The 20,176-nt window shown below is 36.6% G+C and overlaps 1 protein-coding gene across 1 annotated transcript; it reads left to right on the top strand.

Annotated features, from left to right (window-relative positions):
• Window positions 1–2,087: 2,087 nt before the first annotated feature.
• On the top strand, window positions 2,088–20,166 carry LOC116298002 (centromere/kinetochore protein zw10 homolog). Its single transcript, XM_031706343.2, has 22 exons — window positions 2,088–2,248; window positions 2,627–2,761; window positions 3,754–3,861; window positions 4,949–5,029; window positions 5,715–5,777; window positions 6,705–6,846; window positions 7,501–7,538; window positions 8,036–8,072; window positions 9,096–9,144; window positions 9,417–9,447; window positions 10,370–10,424; window positions 10,786–10,914; window positions 11,571–11,650; window positions 12,120–12,183; window positions 13,093–13,166; window positions 13,893–14,036; window positions 14,657–14,808; window positions 15,985–16,066; window positions 16,818–17,003; window positions 17,312–17,416; window positions 18,035–18,166; window positions 19,260–20,166. Exons 1-22 carry the CDS (start codon window positions 2,111–2,113, stop codon window positions 19,584–19,586), a joined length of 2,352 nt encoding a protein of 783 aa, XP_031562203.2. The 5' UTR covers window positions 2,088–2,110; the 3' UTR covers window positions 19,587–20,166.
• The last annotated feature ends 10 nt before the right edge of the window (window positions 20,167–20,176 follow it).

Here is a 20,176-nt window from a genome sequence, read left to right as displayed (position 1 = left end):
AAGGTTGGCTTGGCAGGATTCAGTCGATGTGATATTCATCTTTGGTTTATACTCTGTTACTCAGGAAAATCTCAGGAGAGTTAGGGAAGTTGCTATAGGTTAGCTGTTTTAAGCCTTGGCTTAGCAGGATTCAGTCGATGTTGCTTGGTTAGCATATTCTCATCCTTGTTTTAAGGTTGGCTTAGCAGGATTCAATTCGTAAGACACATTCAACTTTGGTTTATGCTATATTACTAAGACAATCTAGACGACTTTTTAGATACAAATGAAGAAACCGCACGGACGCCAACTGAGTTTTAAAAGGTTTTTCGTTTCCGTATCGGTTCTCTTGTGCATCGCAACGTGAAGTCATGCACAGATTGGCCGAGAAAGAATACTCCGTTCATTCATTTGCGTTTGAGAAATCCGAAATCTTTGCTCGATCCTTCCGGTAATTCTATTCTCTGCGCAAAAAATAATATTGTTTCAAATGCAGCCCCATCGTATGGAAGTATCAGAGTTAGGTCCAACTTACGTCACTACGACCAGGGGCCGAGGGGGGGGGGGGGGGGGGGGGGGAGGGGGGTGGGGGATGAGGGGACCTCAATCGAATAGCTCAGGTTTACGAGGAGCAAGATATGGGATAGCCATAGTGTCTGCGGAAAAAAATGAATAAGAAAACGGCAATGAATCACAAGATATTGTTTTATGTTTTGAAATTTTTTAATTTTTCCTAAAGCAGAAGTTTCTCGTGCACCACTTAAACACAGTTACTAGCGGCGCAAGGTGTTTTTAAACGGTTTTCTTTTCTTATTTTATTTATCAACTTAAGAGCACAATTTAAAACTTGAATTTTAAATTTCCTAATTAAGTAAACACAAAAGGTCTTTATGCTTTCTTGAGAAAATATCATTAAGAGTGAGTTATATTAAGATAAACTATATATTATAAACAATATGGTCGTTTGACAAATCGATCGCCTGAAGACATAATGTCTGAGGCCAAACGGACAAAACGCGGGACAACAAAATGTGAAAAGCTAAAGCGATTTATGTGACAAAAACGCTTGAAACAAAATGCATTGCGACAAAATGACTTGAGACAAAGAACAAACGAGAAAAATCGATTCCAACAAAAGCCAAATGCGGTGACGACAGGGGAAATTGATCAAAAAGACAAACTCACTTTGTATTATGGCCCTAAATCACTAACTTTTGAACTTTTGACTTTTTTTACTCGGCCACCGAATATAACAGAAGTTAGAGATGAGAATATGTGGACCGCGTAGCACTTATGAAATACATGAAGATATAGAAATATAGATAAGTTATTGTGCTTGGGAACGAGGTTATTCCGGGCGAAACACCCTTGGAATTAAATTCAGAAAAATTAATTTCCGACCTCTCTGGGAAAACCTTCGACCTTCCCAGCGAGGTCGGAAATTAATTTTTCTGAATTTAATTCCAAGGGTGTTTCGCCCGGAATAACCTCGTATCCAAGCACTATAACAGAAGTTAGTATAATTTTAAACTTGAATATAGATGTGTATGAGAACATATATATGAAATATATATTTGTACTGCGGTTGTAAATGTATCAAATTGAGCTGATCCTCGCAGTATATGAAGCAACTTATGCAGCTGCAAATTGAACGGGATTTGAACGGGATTTGAACGGGATTTGAACCCGTTCCCTGTCGATTCCGGTGCCATGCTCTAACAACTGAGCTACCAAGTCTTATATGAGACTCACAGTTTATACGAATACCAATTTGTTTCTTTTTCGTTTGCGCGTTTATTCGTTTATTTGTTTTGTGGGGGGAGGAGTAAATTTTTTTTGGCTCATTGCCGGCCCCCAGCTCCTAGGTCCTCGCTACGCCCCTGGTTTAACTAGCACTATTTTGAGCAATTTAGTAATTAGTGTTTCACGGATATATTGTTTGCACTTCATTTATACGTATAAATATGAATATATAGAAGAGAAGAGAAGAGAAGAGAGAAGAGAAGAGAAGAGAAGAGAGAAGAGAAGAGAAGAGAAGAGAAGAGAAGAGAAGAGAGAGGGAGGCTTGGGTAAGATATTGACTCGTGATGCATTGTGGGAGGGAGGATGGCGCGAAGATCAAGAATCCAAGATGGCGGACGTGGCTAGTTCGAAAAAAACCATTCAATCGAGCTTAGTTACTGATGTACTACAGAAAGCAGGACACTTAGAACAGGAAGACTTTCATGTCTGTGTCAAGCAGATGCTCCAGAAGGCAGAAGAAATAAAGGTAATGTGGTATTACTAATTTATATGAAACCCTTCGACTTTTACAGTTTGTTATAAAATATTTTCATATGATCGTTTCTTCTCTGACTTTTTCCATTTTGCTCTCAGTTTCTTGCCCTTATCCCTCATTATTTTAATTTTTCATCCTTTCTTTTAAGATGATGCATCAAAAGCTTATTTTTCGTATAATTTCAACATGCATTTAATCTTAAAAATTTAAAAATTGGTTAACTTTTCATTTAATTAACTTACTATTGATTCTAATATTTACTCGATGGAGTTTAAGCTTATTCGAGAGTTTTTATGAGAGAGTCCTTTAAAATGTTCCAAAATGCATCTTTAGACGACAGCCATATCTAAATTTCTGAAATATTTTTAGGTCGATGTATTCCAAGCCATTTACAAGGAGTATTCATTTGGTGCTTTCCAAGACTTGAATTCATCTACTTATGAACTGGATTGGAGGGTGAAAAATCTTCTGACAGACATTGAGAATGCTTCTAAGAGGATCAAAGTGAGTGGTAAAGCTATAAAATAGCCAATGTTGTAGTGATAAAGAATAAATCGTATTCTTGCACTAGTCAATTGAAACCCCAACCCCAAGGACAGGGCAGGGAATTTAACATTTATGCACATGTAGTGTTAAATTTAACACTTTCCCTTAGTCCCTGGAGAAAGATTTGCTCTTAATCGATAAGTTATTGATTAAGTTTTTGCTGTGAAAATTGTGAAATTGTTGAAGTATGCATTAAATTCACCAATATAATATACATTTATCCTGTGATATTTAAATTGCCTCTTACAGTGCGACTACTGTAACCAGGGCCACTTATACCAGTTAGACAAGCTAATAGACAAGAGAACCAATTAAAATGTAGAATTAAAACAATACATTCCAACTTTGGGTAGTAGTTACATTACATTAAGATCTCAATGCTCTTGCATTATTACATGTTATGTTATTTAACAATTATTTGCCAAAGGCGTTGTGAATATCGGGGAATATTTACCGAGACGCGAGTCTTCGAGCAGCAAGGTAAAATTCTCCGATATTCACTGAGGCTGAGGCAAATAATTGTTTTAGTATAAATACACAGGTGATTCTTTCAAAAGAAAAAAAGAAGATAAAGACATTTTTTTCAAGTAACAGGAACAAAGCAGCTGGCCGCCATTTTGGATTATCGCTGGAGGTGATTATTGTGTGATAGTGAGTTTCTCGACCAATCAGCGCGCAAGATTTTCAAAATTCACCTGTGTATTTTTACTAATATTAATTATTATTTTAATATTATATATTTATTATTTATTAAAACTACAGTTTTGTAGTGTAGTTTTCTATTAATTTAAGTGGGCGCCTTTAGAACTTTGCCTACATACATGTTGTCCACTTAATAAAGGCTGTCAGCTGAATAAAGATTGTTTTCTGCCAATCCCTGCATGGTTTACACTTCACACTGCTCAGGAATGTGTTTTTTTAGTAGCTAAGGTTTTCATAATGTTTGCCAGGGGTCAATACATCCACAGCTGGATCTTGCAGCAACAGAGCATTCAAAATTGACCCAAGAGTTTCATGAAACAGAAGCCATTGCAGATGTTTTAACCAGACTGTGTAAGGTATGTTAGTATGTTACTTGTAGCATGCTGAAATACATATTATAAAAATTGGGTGAGTTAGTGCATTAGGTACCACTGGGGATTGGAGGGAGGGAGGGGGGCTGTGTGGATAAATTTTTAGTGGCCTATTAGTTTTTTAAGTGCTCCACCGGTCAACTTTGGCTGGCCATATCTCTTTTATGCAAGCACCCACAATTTTGAAATTTCACACACTTATTACTGTACAAAGATTAAAGTTTGTAATGATGTACATTTCATTAGAATTGGAGTTACCATAGCAATGAAACAATGACATCAATGTTTTGAATTAGCAGCAATTTAACATCTTATTTGATCTAAACTTTTAAATTGACACGCTGAACGCTAATCTTGCGGCATTTGCCTAGACTTATACAAAGTTTAGAGAAAATTATAAAGGCCAAATGTTTTAGGGATATACTGTATCAAGCTTCTTCTCTGCAAAATTTCACATCATAAAGTGGTTTCTTAACCTTTCCACCCTTGGGTCCAAAACGCAATCTTTTCTGATTGGTTAAAAGAGCTAGGTTACTTGAAAGTTTAACCAATACACAGAATTGATATATATATATGGGGACCAAAGTAAATATTGTTCAGGACTGACTAGCTTCTCTTATGCTTTGGTGTTTCCAAATGAAAACTATACTAGTCAGTACAGAATAATAGTTATTGAATTGTTTGCCATATTTTGATTCAGTGTATAAACTTAGTTTAATGTTGATGATGAAATGCAACTGAACTGCTTTAATCAGGTACAGAATGATGTAATTAGTATATGCAATAGGACTCCATGCTGTCTAATTAAGAAATAATTGGACGAGGAAAATTCCGAGGACTGACAAAATTGGATGAGGCCGTAGGCCAAGTCCAATTTGGCAGTCAGAGGAATTTTTCAAGTCTAATTATTTCTTGATTGGGGCGGAGCATGAAATCCCATTACCTATTAATTATATAGCTGCCTAATTAATCCCATATCAACAAGACCTGTCCAATTGAGAAAATAATTGGACAGTTACCTATATGGGATTAATGAGAAGCTGTATAATTATTTGTTGAACTGGTCTTGTAGATTCACACTGCTCTAGATAGGTTTCCAACTGAAATGGACACTGAAGAATATTGCAAGGCAGCAGAAATTTTTGACACAGTGGTAAGTCATTATTTTTCCTTCTTTTTTTTTTCAAGTTTAAGAACAGCTGTTATTTAAAAGGGGGGAAGAAGTATTAACCACAAAGTCCTTTTTACATTACATCCCTTTGATTCTGTGATCAAATTGGAATTTAGAATTTGGAATTTTGTTGTTGATATTTACTGAGGTAATGTGAGGTAGGGAAACCAAAGGGTCAAAAACCTCTCTTAACATTATAGAAGAGAACAACACATGGAGTAAACTTTTAAAAAGATTGACAATGTGATGACGCAATTTATCGTCAATTAGGGGACAGACACATAGAAGACTGATGTCTATTTGTTTTTTACGATAACAAAAAACGATAAAAACTTCTCATTTTTAGTGATCAAAACAACCAACAAAAAGAGCGCAGCTTTATCAGCTTTATCTGTCTGTCCTCTTATTGATGATAAAAAATAACCAATCAGCTCACGCGAAATTTGTAAGTTATTGAAAAATCAACTCTTGCTCAAGGCTCTGCACCCAGGGCTTCAACCATGGACCACTAATGCAACAAAGCCTTTAGTTGGTGAGAGAATGACATCTTAGCAGTGTAGACTGTGCTACATCTCTATGCTACCCACGTACTATCCATGGTTTTATTATTAATGTACACGTAATCTATAAATTCGACATGCTAACTTTGTAAATGTTCATAATTTAGAATGAAGATCTTTCACAACTTCCAAAGGCTGGTCAGGAAAGCAAGATTTTCACTGCGCTTAGGGTGAGTTATAGTACAGTACATGTAATTTTGAATTTATTTTGAAAGTCTATTCACCAGATCTCCTCAATTAGCTTTGCTTTCAAGTTATATGTTTTGTCTTGTTTGTGATACTAAATGAAAAAGTGACATATGCCAGGGGCAGATCAAGGGGGAGGGTTGCAGAGGGTGCGCACCCCTCCCTGGTTCGCCTTCCTTTGTGCCCCTACATCGAAGATAACCAATACAAAATAATGCACCCCTCCCTGAGTTAACTTTGTGCGCAGCACCCCTCCCTGAACGAAATCCTGGATCTGCCCCTGTGTGCAGTAGGTGTTAATTAATGAACTTCTTCGACATTATTGCAGCCATCTTGCCAGGGGGCAAAACAAAACAAAGTTGACAGAAAATATATAGAGTTTTGTGTGTTTGTCTTTCTTTTACGGGTGGTGGTGATCGATGTGTCATCTTAATTCATCTTTTGTTGTACTCTCTTGTGGTGAGCTGTTAATATCAATTGACATCATTACTGTAACAAAGCTTTATTTTTCCCCTGGATGCCCCATGATGCCTTGCGATCCAAGATGGTCGTCGTATCGTCGAAGTACTGTAGTCCATTGTTATTAAGTTTCGTTGTTGCTTAACTCTACTTTACCACGATAAAAGACTTTTTTACTGATTCTGTACATCGTAGCTATCGTGAATTATGGCATGCTAAAGGAGGGGGGGGGGGGGGGGGGAGGGGGAGCATAGAAACTTTATGAAGCAGAGTAGTGGGTTATATTTTCTAATTTTATTTGAAGTTTCTTTGTTTCACATATTATTCCAATTACTGGCAGCCGAAAATGTTTGGTTGATTATCAATGTCTTGTCAGTTTTTACTAGCCCAAAAAGTAATAACCATCTCTAGATTGCTGTAATATTTTTTTTCTTGTGTCTTTACATTAACAGGAAGAATTGAGAAGACAGCATTCTGAATTGATTAATAAATTAGAGTCAGTGTGGTCTAAGAGTATAACCTGGAACACTCCTACAACAGCATCTCTAGATAGCATTCATGCTCATCTTAAGACAAAACTAACTTTTACAACAGGTAAGAAAATCATAAATAGGCCATTCACTCCCGAGGATGGCAGAGAACCATCGAAAGTGGTAGGCTTTGCAAATCTACAAGTAAGGCGCACTGACTGATTTGGAGAAAATGGAAACTATCACTTGATTCAATTCGACTTGATTTGCTTTATTTTGACATGACTTGGTTTAACGTGACATGACTTTGCTTAACATGACATGACTTGGTCTGACATGACATGACTTTGTTTAACATGACATGACTTGGTCTGACATGACATGACTTGGTTTAACATGACTTACTTGGTTCGACATGGCATGACTTGGTTTGACATGGCTTGGTTTAACGTGACTTGACTTGGTTAAACTTGACTTAAGGTTTGACATGACATGACTTGGTTTGACATGACATGACTTGGTTTGACATGACATGACTTGGTTTGACATGACATGACTTGGTTTGACATGACATGACTTGGTTTGACATGACATGACTTGGTTTGACATGACATGACTTGGTTTGACATGACATGACTTGGTTTGACATGACTTGACTCAAGTTGACATTATCAAAAAATCTAATTGTGAACATAAAAAGTTGGAGTATTATTGCTGTATACATGTATAATCCTGATGCTACAAGTCTTGACATCTTTACCTTCTTCTTTGCTTATAGTTGAATCTGATATGGAAAATGTAATAAATGCAATGCAGGTGAGATGCAGGATTGCAATGCTGCTAACACATTTTGTTCAGTACAGTACAATGCCTGTTTCACAAAAAAGGTGTTTTTTGCAATAACTTTAAAATTTTTCGCACGCTGATTGGTTATTTTTTATCAGTAATAAGAGGACAGACAATAAAGCTGACGTCAACGAGCATGCTCTCTTTCCATTGGTTGTTTTGATCACCTAAAAATATTAGAAGTTTTTGTTATTCTAAAAAACACGAGATAGACATCAGTTTTTTATGTGTCTGTCCTCTTATTGCGATAAATTTCGTCACCACATTGTCAAAGTAGTATGCGGATCCACTCGGCTTCACACTACTTTGACAATGTGATGATGCAGTTTATCTTCAATAAGAGGACAGACACATAAAAAAACTGATGTCTATTTGTTAAATAATTGATGCCAGTCACAAGTAATCATTAAAAGTACATGAGCACATGTTTTGTTTCATTGACAAGTGACTATAATTATTGATCATAGGCACTAAATGTGTTGGACAAGAGAATCAAGATATTTGGTAAGTTGTTTATTGCAGGGCTTGTAGTAAGTTGTGCTATTAGTTTCTGAATCAGTTTTCCCATTTCAAATGTCATTCCCTAGGGTATCATTTTTTTGTTTATGGTTGAAAAATGAGAATACACTATATACCATTATGATAGAGCTTTCAAGTACTTGACATGACAAATATTTCTTTATCCATTGATTATTCATAACTGTGATTTTCCATATTCCACATTTCAATGGCTTGTTGTGAAATTGGTTTTTACTGTCACAGTAAAGCCTCCAAAATAAGAGCAAAGCAAGGGGCTGAATCTAACTACACATAGTATAAATCGAAAAATTGTAATTCATTATTTTGATAAGGCAGTGTCTTAGGCCCCGTCCACACGTATCTGCAAATTTTTGTATCCGCAAATTTTTATCCGCAAATTTTTATCCGCAAATTTTTGAAAACGATCTCCAGAGTGGAAATTTTAAAATATGCTCCGAATACGGATACGTGTGGACGGTTGTATCCACAAATTTTTGAATATGCTGACGTAAACACAATTTTGTGCATGCTCAATAAGAAAAACTACATTGTATCCGTCAAAGGGACTAGGCACTAGCGTGCATCATGGCGGATGAAAACGATTCAAAAACGATTTGAATACGCTGCATGTGGACGCAAACATTTTCGTATCCGCAAAAAAATTTTGCAGATACAAAAATTTCCAGATACATGTACATGTGGACGGGGCCTTAGTGTTGCATTTAATGGAAAATCTGCATAATCATGGTATTTATATTTATACAATGTACATACCAAAAATGTACATTGTATAAATATAAATAAATAGATATTAGTAGTTGATATATATTAGGATTAGTATTTTATATTATTAGTATTAACATAAACTATAATTACTACTAATTTCTGATATTATTAAAATTATATCAGGGCTCCTATTGATAACAGTCACCCTTTGTTGTAACTGAAAGAGTTACCCTGTTGAAATAAAGCTGTTCTCAACTTAATTCTATTCTATTCTATTCGCAGGAAAGAAGCTCTTACAGTTTTTCTTCAGACCCATGATAGTGTTTCCAAAGTAAGGGGATACAATAAACTGTAAGTATTATTATATTGAAATGATTATGATTGAATAATGATAATAAATTATTTATTTAATAAAATAAATCATATAATAAACCACCTTTATTCCATCCATCATCATCTATTATTTTTTATCAGAATGATGTAAAGATTTTCCTCAAGCATTAGAAATTATAATGAATTGTGGTTTTCAAAATGCCAAATACATTAATTTTATTTGAATAGAATTGCTTATAATTAGTATTGACATTGCTTATTTATTTCCAGTCTAAAGCCATCCATAGAGAAAACAAAACAGGTTAGTCAAGTTTGAATTGTTTTTTAGGCTTTCTTCAATCTAATACTATTTCATATATAGAGGATATTACATGGACGTGCAGAGATACAAATTTTATCTTCAAGTGTTGAAAAGATCTCTCAAGAGTGAGTGTAGCAAACAAGTGAGAGATTTTCAACACGAGAAGATAAAATTCGTATCTCCAAGCGGCCATGTAATATTCTATTTATCAATATATAATTATCAATGAAGTATGTTTTGGCTTCTTCAGGCAATTCTTTCCGTGAATTTTTGAATAGCCATCGCAATGGTGTTATTTTCACGTGTGAAGATATCAATTTTTTGAAATAGAGAAAAATAGATATTTCATTGGTAATTATATAATAAAATATTATCTTATATACTATTTTATAATATTCTTTATTTAGCTTTGCCTGTTTAATATCTACAAATGAATAAATTAAGCAATTAAATGAAATAGAAATGAGGTGGAGGCGTACATGACAATTTCAGTTTGGCACCAATAATAATAATATTGTGGGCCCTGTATGTCTTTTACATGGAAATTTTAATAAAGTAAGTCACCCAAAAAATCTATAAATGGCTGAGTTCATTAAGGATACTATTATGGTTAGATTTTTTCTAAATACATATCCATTTCCTGCATTTATTTAATATCCATTTGATATACAGGACTTGTACATGTATCTTGATTGATTTTGTTTTTCCTTTTTTATATAAGAATCTTTTACCAGTAAGTTATAGTTTCATGTACCTCCTGGTCGCATCCTCAAGTTGCAGTTTGCACATTTGCTTGAAAACTTTGCTTTTCCTTTACTGTACACATACTTCCTGGCATTTTTTTAAAGACCCTTCCCTACTCCCAGAAATTCCAATTTTCTTCCATACAAACTCTGTAATTTTATTCTTTCTCTTCTTTTAGTCTGTAGTTGTCTCACTTGTGAAGGATCCTACCAGGCAGAAGGTCTTAGATCCAGGTACAAAACAGATTGTTTAAACCTTGTCTATCAAACTATAAAGGCTCATAGTTGTTACCCAATTGCTGGGTTTCACTTGACGTCATTTACTGTCTTGTGCAGAAGCTTGCCTGATTTTTTTCTGTGAGTTACTGTAGCTTGCTCAGACTTATGACAGCCCAGAGGTTGTTTCATGGTGTCGATAAAATTTAAGGTTAAAGCTATCTAATAAACTTGCCAATCAACTGCTTTTTAAGATCAAAAGCTAATTGGCTATGTCTCTTGGCTTTTGACCTAGTATTATTAAACACTCTGTCATCCTGCTCATTTATGACACAGCTGAATTATTATTATTATTATTATTTTTTTCAAATTGTCTCAGGAAAAGTTTATATTAAGATAACCGAGGTGTTGGATGTAATCAAGAACCACTTCCATCCAAACGAAGAAGAGAAATCTGAAAAACCTGGAGATAATAATGAGAAAAATGTACAGCTGTTCAGTTTGTTAGGTAATGTTTGACAAACATTAGATAATTAGAATTTGGAGACAGTTATCTTATGTACACCTATAATTTATTATGCAAACAACACAGGGTGCTGCAAATCAAGGCGGATCCGGGGGGGGGGGGGGGGGGGCAAAGGGGGGCTGAAGCCCCCACCTTCAGCAGAAAAATAATGATGCTTTTTTATGTTGTTTTTCGTTGTGTTGACGGAAGAAACTCAATTCCCCCCCCCCCCCCCCCCCCTAAAATTTTGGCTGGATCCACCCTTGCAAATGTCCAGGGATGTGGCTTATAACATTCAAAAAATGCTCTCTCTGACCTTGAAATTTTGATTGAGGGAAGGCAAACAACAAGTTGTGAGCTACATTGTTTAGATAATCAAGGGAATTAAGGGTGACATACAGTACTAGTACTGCATTCCCAGCTCACCTCTGGGGTCTCTGGTTCAATTCCTTGACTCTGCTTCACATGGTTGGAGTAGAATTTGTTAGGTCTTTTCCTAAATGCAAGTGTTTTGGATTCTCTTATTTTTCTCCTTCTACAAAACCTAGCATGCTAAATTCCAATTCCATCTGTGAGTTAGCTGTGCCCTGACTTAGATTGGCCAAGAGGTTTTTTTCAGGGTGTGATCTGTGAGTTAATCATGTTTTTTTCTATTCCAGGGTCAGTTCTTTGGCCTGTGTTATCAGAAGATATTATAAAAGATTGTCTTGCAAAATCTATTCCAAATACAAGTGCACAGGTATGCTAGCGAATGAATAGGCAGATTAAGATTCCCGTTTTTCCTTCTCGCAAACGGCAAACGTGACCACGTTTTCATCGTGTTTTCCCTACATTCCACTTTACCTTTTACAAAACTTCTCGACAAAGAGAAGTATTCTTTTGTTTATCTACTACTTGGAGATTTTTACGATTCGTTTTCACTAATTTTAAAGAATTTTTTAATGGTCAACTGATGTTTCACGTTTGCCGTAAACGAGAATCTTAAACTCTCTAATGAATGAATGAATGAATGTGCAAATGAATGACAGTGAATGAATGAAAAAATAAAAAGATGAAAAATGAATAATAAAAAAAATCACACTATTTCTAGATGGAATTTGCATCTTATCTTGCATCCAAGATAATCTTGAAAGGGAGCCGTAGGAGATGTTTTTTTTATACTTTATTTGTAGCTTCATATTCATTGACATATGATCTGTTATTTGCAGCTTGAAAAATACCAAGAAGTCATTGCAAATACCGAGGATTTTGAATCTAAGCTGAAATTATTAGGTATGAATGATGTGCATGTAATCAATGAGGTGTGTAATGGTTTAGTGCACGAAAAAAAGGGGAAAAAAAACTTTGTCCAATTCTGCCCTGCAATAACACAGTACAGCAAAAGATTGCATTTCATTAGCTGAGACCACAACTGCCAACATGCATTGATATGAACATCTAATGCATGCAATTCAGTTCTGTAAATCTTGATTCTGCTTTGCCAGTATACTGTAGTTGGCAATATTAGCTAGAACAGATGCACTGTGCAGGCTGCCGTTGCATGCTGCAGACATTTTCATATGTGTTACATTCAGCCCTGTGACTCTATATTCTACTTTGCCAGTATAGCAGAGCTTTCAGAATAAGCCAGCAGCCGCTGGAGCTCTGGTGATTTTATCCGAATTCAACTGCCGGCTACTTTTTCTTTTCTATAAGATACCTTCTGTTCCTTGTATCAGATCACAGTCAGCTACTTCAGACTTATGAGCACCTACTTCAAAACATGAAAGTCATAATAGTGTCCCTCTGGGGGAAAGGGGGAGGAAGAGGGGAAGGGAGAGGGGAGGGGTAGCTCCCACTCTCTCTCTCTTTCCCTCCCCCCTCCCCCCTCCCCCAAATCCCTAGAGCACCACTACACAGGCTAAAAAGCCATGGTAAATAGTTAATAATCTTAGTTACAACAGGTTGCCATTGCATGTTGTAAACATTGAAATGATGTTATTTGTTGCATGCCATGCTACATACTATAGTACATTGTATAATGTTGTTAGATGCCTCACTGCATTGCATATTGCAGACATTTAATCACGCAATGAAATATAGTGTGAGTGGCATTGTGAGATGCAACAGATGCATTGTGCAGTTATATTGTTGGTGCATTGTGTGTTTTATCTAATGCTTTTCATACTTTTACTATAACAGGATTTCTCCAAGAAACCCCTTCTGCTCTAACTAAGTATATCAAGGACATAAGTGTTCATGTTGGAAATAAAAAGGTTTGTTAGTTGTTAGTGATCACTTACGTTTGCATCCTGTTGATTTTTTAGTCCGACACACTTTTATTCATGTTTTGTGCCCAAGTGAAGATGCTGCTTGCAATATCACACATTTGGTTATACAAACTTTCCCAAAGTGCTGGTGATTCGGGACAAAAAGTGGACTTTTTTTATACCATTTAAAAACCCTTTTGGCTCGAATGTAATGTTTGACATCTTGGATCATGTGTGAGATGTAAAATATCTATGTATATTCTAATACTCAATACTGAATAAAAAAGTCTGTGTCTGTCTGTTATTGACATCAATGTTTCTAGCAATAAAGCCTCCCTGCTATAAGTAAAGACACAGTGCTCAAGGGAATGCCTTGTTGTATGAGATAAGAAAACGTCGTGCCCAAATGAATATATGAATATTTATATTTAATGACAGAGGAACTATGTGCAAGATGCTTGCTGATTCCTTACATGTACATACTGTACACCTATTTCAACAAAACGTCGGTAGGAGATCTAAAACGGGCGATCTGAGACCAACCGGATTTTTTGTACCTTTTTGGGACTAAAACTAGAAAAATCACACCCCTAACGCAAAGCTCATGCTTCATATTCCAATCTAGAGTTTTCGATAAATATTGTAAATGATACTGGAAAAAGGCAAAATAAATAAAAGTCTAGGGTGTGTCACCTCGATGTATTTCCTATTCATTCTTTTATTTTTTCTTAGTGCCAAGAACGTCTAGTAGCAGCTCGTGACCTGATGAAAGATAACATCCATAACACAATAGCTATTGACAAGTATTCTGATACTGCAGTTCTACGTAGCCTGGGAGAAATAGAGAATGCTGTCAATGGCAAAAACGGGAAAAAGGTGAGTAAGCAGGGGGATTTCGTGGTAAATTTGTATCATCGCGTCATTTACAACCTCTATCTACACTTTCTTTCGTCCAGTTCGTGAGCTCCTGTTCTCATGAGGGAATAAAAAATTATTTGATAACAGTCGACAAAATGATATGATGATGTAGGAACAAATTTATGGGTCCTCAAATTGAAATTTCTCACATTTTTGCATATTTTATTCCAACAATTCCAAAAGCGTTCTCTGCTGATTGGCATTAAGCCTCCCGCTTTGGGCAATTGGGTAAAAAAATACTGCAAAATCTCAAACCCCTGCCTGTCAATAACTTATAAATTGTAATACATGTCTTCCCTAAAGTGAATCGCAAACGTTACACTTCTCCTATTCTTACCTATCTTCCCACCCCACACCATCCATACATTTTGAACTCCCTAACCTTTATTAAATATATGACATTTAATTATGACATTTAATTTGCTCCAATGTTTATACGTGTCTAGGCTGCTAATCGAGAATGAAATTCACAGGGAACTAAGCCCATTTATAATACCTGTCATCATCCCCCCCTCTCCCACGTTAAAAACCTAGAATCAGCCGTTAATGGGGACAAAACATTTGATGAATTTTTATAGGAATCTAGTCTGTCAATCAAGAATGAAGCCAACAACCAACTGAGCCCATTCACGTTTCAACTACCCTCATGTCGCATTAGTGAGAGCACCAAAGAGTTGATGAACCTTGCTTACAAAACTCTGTTAGAGGCTACTAAATCTACTCCACAGAGGTAAGACCTTCTGCTTGCATTACATGTCGAGGAAAAGTTGAGCCAGCAAGAAATATTGAAATACCATTGTCTTCCCGTCTGTCTTTCCTCCCAGCCTTTTATCCAACCTCCATATAGGGCTTTTAAGTTGTGACGTATTTCCGGGTCCAATCACACAGAAGATCGCTAAAATCTTGCCGCAACTTATTCGCAGGATTTATTCTCTACCTTCAACGATTAGATGTATGAACAGAAAAGCCCGCTATGAAGAAAAAAATCAGAAAAATGTCGGCGGGAGTAAGTTTTAATACTCCATTTTACAGTTCCGTTCCAAGCCGAGGTTGGAGTTGCCGCGCATGATAAAAAGTATAGTTTTGCTATGCGCGGAAACTGCAGCCTCGGCTAGGAACTATTATTCGTGGTCACTCGAACGCAACTGTAAAAGGGAGTATTTGGACCCGGAAGTCACTTTTCGTTCGAGTAACATCACACTTAACAGCTTTTTAGGGGTTTTGCATCATCACGTGCCCACACACATAATACAGCTTGGGCTGCCTGTGGTTAGATGACAGGCCAACAGAATCCCTTTGCTCTTGGGATTTGAATTCTTTCTTATGTGGAATTTGCATGGATCATGAAATGTCCTTTTATGATCCATGGTGATTCCTATTCAGTTGAATGAATGTCGAATGAATTTCAATGAAAAAAATGTATTTTTTCCTTTCCTTCTTCTTTTCATTCTATTCCCATTTATCTTTCTTTGTGTCTCATTCACTCCCTCAAACGTTCATAGAGCGGTTTTGTTACGAGTGGTTGAAAACTATGGAACTAAAATAAAGCACATAAGCGGTACGACAATGGACTTGATGCCGTAACATTGAAATGGCTTTTCTATTGAATGGCAGACATGACAGAAGGAGGGAACAATTGTTTGTTACGCATAAGAAAAAAAAACAACGTTTGTTTAACCACTCATAACCTCGAAATATTGATTTAATAACAAGTTGTTTGATTTGTAAGGTCAAAGTATCTCGACTGAAACGTCTAGAAAGAATACTTTACAAATCAGAGAAAACTTCATCCTAAAGTGCTTGAATGCGAAGCCACGTGGGGAAAATCCATGGTTCCAGTCATTATGGTTGCCGCGTGAGAAAGGTCTATTAATTCACTAAGTGTAATGCGTTTGTCTTGTTTTAGTGCCATCCAGCTCTTCTACACTGTCCGTAATATGTTCGAGTTATTTTGTAATGTTGTCCCAACATACCACAAAGAAAGCCTGGTAGGTTACAATACTAATAATAGCAATCCTTAGTACTACGTACTTGCTAGATACCGCTAACTTTCTAACTTTCGACAGTCAGCAAAGCGTCATATCGAAGTTTTCCAGTGCTTTAAGAGCTGCCATATTGAATTTCATTGATCCTGAGTATTTCTCCGTATTTGCTGGCGCGTTTCTGGGCCTGATCCCTAGCGGTTAGCGGTAAACCTGATGCTAAAGGTCTTTAATAATACCACACCTCTATACTTCCAGTTGAATAAATATAATTTCAATCCCAATTTATTAGCCGAAAAAAACCCAGAGATTCCTTGTTCCAGTGCATGTTACGTCATCGCCGCCATATTGGTGGTATTTGACAAAAGATTCCTCAGCTGTGTTAATACCACCAACATGGCCGCCATGTCTTTGTCATTTGACTCTCTTGAGAAAGGCTGCACGTTACGTCATCGCCGCCATATTGGTGGTATTTGACAAAAGATTCCTTCATAGCTGTGTTAATACCAACAACATAGTTGCCCTGTCTTTGTCATTAAACTCTATCAGCGGGGATGTGGGGATGGTTGCAAAGACCATCAATATGCTCAAGGGCTAGATATTTGCGAACAAAAGATCTCTCATAAGTGCCCTTCTTTCCACCAACATGGCCGCCATATCTTTTTCATTTAACACTTTCAGCTATGATAGTTGCAAAAACCATATATACACTTAGGTTTAGATATTTTCTAATCTCCAACCGTTGTGATATCCTTAGACAAACTTACCTCAGTTGGCTGCTCTACACCATAACAACTGCATGTACATATCGCATCTGCTTCTCACCATGGGACATCAGTTCAAGTCTCAGCTACCCGAACCCTTGAACCAAGGTGCTGCTACATTCATGGACCTGGTGCCTACTATCAGAAGCCTTGGAGAAAACTGTCTTCTGGAACAGCTCGTAGGTTTTATTTGCATTCATTAAATGACATTATTACATTTCGTTTTCTGATTTGTCGGGGCGCGTGCATTTTTATGAAATTAAAAAGGGCGGTACGCTTTTTCAAGTTTTCTATTTCTTCACGTACGGAGGGACGGACGGACATTTCGTTTTCTGATTTATCGGGGCGCGTTCATTTTTATCAAAATAAAGAGGGCGGTTCACGTTTTCAAGCTTCCTATTTCTTCAAGGACTGACGGATGGATACACGGACGGACGGACGGATTTTTATTAAAACTTTTTTATTGATTATTGATTTCCTTCTATAGAGAAGGCAACGCTCTCAGCTGTTGAACATCATACGAGATGTTGGTGGATTAGCTGATGCTCACGAGGATGCTAGAGGAGAAAAAATAGAGAGAGCCATCAAACAGGTACTAATAACTTGTTATGAGTGCTTAACAAATAATGATCTGGTACCCATTTTGGAGGACATGAAGGGTTTAAAATAATAATCAAACTGACATGTTAGAGGACATGGATGGGTTGCAATAATTTTAACAGACTTGTGTTTTGGCGGCCATGGTGAATGATATTAATGGGCTTAAGCAAATAGCTTTATTTGTATAGCGACAATTCCAATGTTCAACACCGCTTTAAAAAGTATTTTAATATAAAAACTATGTACATAAACGCTGAAAAATATGTTACTTGTAAATAGAGTACAAACACTATAAGTGTGTAACATAAATACCACTTAATACTGCTAAACTAAGCTAATCCTATTGTTTTCTATTGTTTAATTAGCACTATTTACTACTAAATAGTGCAACGTGTTGCACACTTTTAGTGTTTGTACTCTAATATATTCTATATACAATGTAGTGTATATTATATAAATTCTATATACAATGTATAGGCAGTATAAACTCTAGGATAAAAATATTTACAAAATTAAATTATACCATTTTCGAATTCTGTTTTCCCAATAGGAACCGCGTGTTCACCACGGGTTTTGAGTGGTGTTTGTAACTGTTCTTATTTCTTGTCAGGTGTTACATCAACTTCTTCATCTCAAGAAGATGTGGCTTGGTATTTTACCATTAAATCTATTCCACCAGTCACTGGGTGCTTTGTTAGATGCAGTCCTGATAGATATCATTGACAAGGTCTTACAGCTCGAGGTACGCCTATTCTTTGCCAACCTCCCCCCGGTATTTTTGATCTTCAAGCTGCAAAACCAGAGCTTCTGGAGGTTGTTGAAATATCCTTGATTTTCGTGTGCATTTTTCGGCTTCCCATTTCAGACGTGTCATTCTCAGTAATATAATTTTTTTTGTTTAATGGTTGCACATGAGAAGACATAGATCTCCTAGGCTTGGGCGTAATGTTTTCCATATCAGACCACGTGTCATTCTCTTGAGAATGATTTTCTTTGTATTATTTGTATCCATAATTATCTGCCTTCTCATGCGTATCCGCTAAATAAAGTAATTATACAGTTTCTCATTAATCCCATATAGGTAACTGTCCAATTATTTTCTTAATTGAACAGGTCTTGTTGATATGGGATTAATTAGGCAGCTATATAATTAATAGGTAATGGATTTCATGCTCCCCAATCAAGAAATAATTAGACTCGGAAAATTCCTCTGACTGTCCTCGGAATTTCCCTCATCCAATTATTTCTTAATTGGACAGCATGGAGTCCTATTGCATATACAAATTATTCTCCAGGGATTGATGCTTTGTCTGAAATGGGAAAACATTAAACCCAATCCGAGGAGGTTTTAATGGATACAACTCAAACAAAAAATCTGATGCTCAAGATAATGAAACGTGGTCTGAAATGGTAAAACATACGTAAGCCGAATGGGTCTATCATATCTGCGACGCAAGCGTTTCAAATGTTGCTTTTGAATAGGCAGATTAAGATTCCCGTTTTTCCTTCCCGCAAACGGCAAACGTGACCAAGTTTTCATCGTTTCCCAACACTCCACTTTACCTATTGCAAACCTTCTCGACAAAGACAAGTATTCTTTGTTTATCTACTACTTGGAGATTTTTGCGATTCCTTTTCACCAATTTAAAAGAATTTTTTAATGGTCAACTGACGTTTCACGTTTGCCGTAAACGAGGATCTTAAACTCTCTAATGTCAGCGTTTTAACGAGCGTATTATTTTGTTTTTACGTAAAGCCTACTGTGCGTGTTAAAACGCAAACACAGTAGTGTGGAAGGGGTCGACCTTAGAAATCTTAACTTTCTTTCATTCCAGGATATATCCTCAGATGAAGCTACTCGTCTTCATTCTATACTGTCCATACTCATAAACCGAGGTCCTGAGTTATTCATGGAACCTACAAAAGACAAGGACCAATCACAGGTCGACCCTCTTATGGTGGTTCCTCATTGGTCCAAATATAAACAGGTGGTCGGTGCGCTGGAAGCCAGTCTCCAGGATTTAGCAGACGGATGGTCAGACGGGAAAGGGCCGTTGGCACTTGATCTTACAGCCAATGAAGTTCGAGGTCTGATAAGGGCGTTGTTCCAGAATACAGATCGAAGAGCTGCGGTGTTGGCGAAAATTAAAGCTGTGCAATAAATTATGAGTTATTTAATGAAGAACAGCTAAAATATGGATCGTGCCTAATAGAGGTTTTGCACCACCACGTGACGACAGCCATGTTAGATGGCAGGAACAATACAGTCGTTTTACATGAGAAAGAATTCAATATTCCCGACATCAAAGGGATTTTATTGTTCTGCCATCTAGTCACAGGAAGCCCAAGCAGTATTATGGGATGACCACGTGATGGTGCATAACCTCTGTAGACCAGTTCCAAACAACCGCTGTATTTCTTGATTACAGACCCATTTACGCAGAGTTAACCTCGCGTTCCATTCAAGTTCCGTCGAATTTCAAAGTGTTCGTATTGTTGAAGTTGTGCATTCTTTACTTTACCTTTGGTATTTGTGAATATTTAAACACTGATACAAGGCTAACCCTGTGTAAATGAGTCTGTAATCAAGAAACACAGCGGTAATTTGGAACTCGAAACTGGTCTGTTGTCTATTGTTCGAGCTTTTAAAAATTGTGTTGATCAGTTTGTAGAGGGTTTGATCAGATGTAAGTATTTAAATGTAAAATATTACGCAAGAATTAAAGAGAAGACATGAAAATGGATGCAACTA

Source organism: Actinia tenebrosa, unplaced genomic scaffold (genome assembly GCF_029948245.1).
Source record: "Actinia tenebrosa isolate PJP-AT-01 unplaced genomic scaffold, QUT_ActTen_1.0 PGA_scaffold4__44_contigs__length_22323623, whole genome shotgun sequence".
In the NCBI taxonomy this organism is placed as follows: Eukaryota; Metazoa; Cnidaria; class Anthozoa; order Actiniaria; family Actiniidae; genus Actinia; species Actinia tenebrosa.
This window is presented reverse-complemented; position numbering and strand designations above follow the sequence as displayed.

Excerpts from the sequence above, each read along its gene's own strand:
- LOC116298002 (XM_031706343.2), top strand. The coding sequence starts at position 2,111 with ATGGCGGACGTGGCTAGTTCGAAAAAAACCATTCAATCGAGCTTAGTT. Across the intron at positions 14,037-14,656 it reads ATGGCAAAAACGGGAAAAAG|GAATCTAGTCTGTCAATCAA; the intron begins GTGAGTAAGCAG and ends GAATTTTTATAG. Across the intron at positions 17,417-18,034 it reads TAGAGAGAGCCATCAAACAG|GTGTTACATCAACTTCTTCA; the intron begins GTACTAATAACT and ends ATTTCTTGTCAG.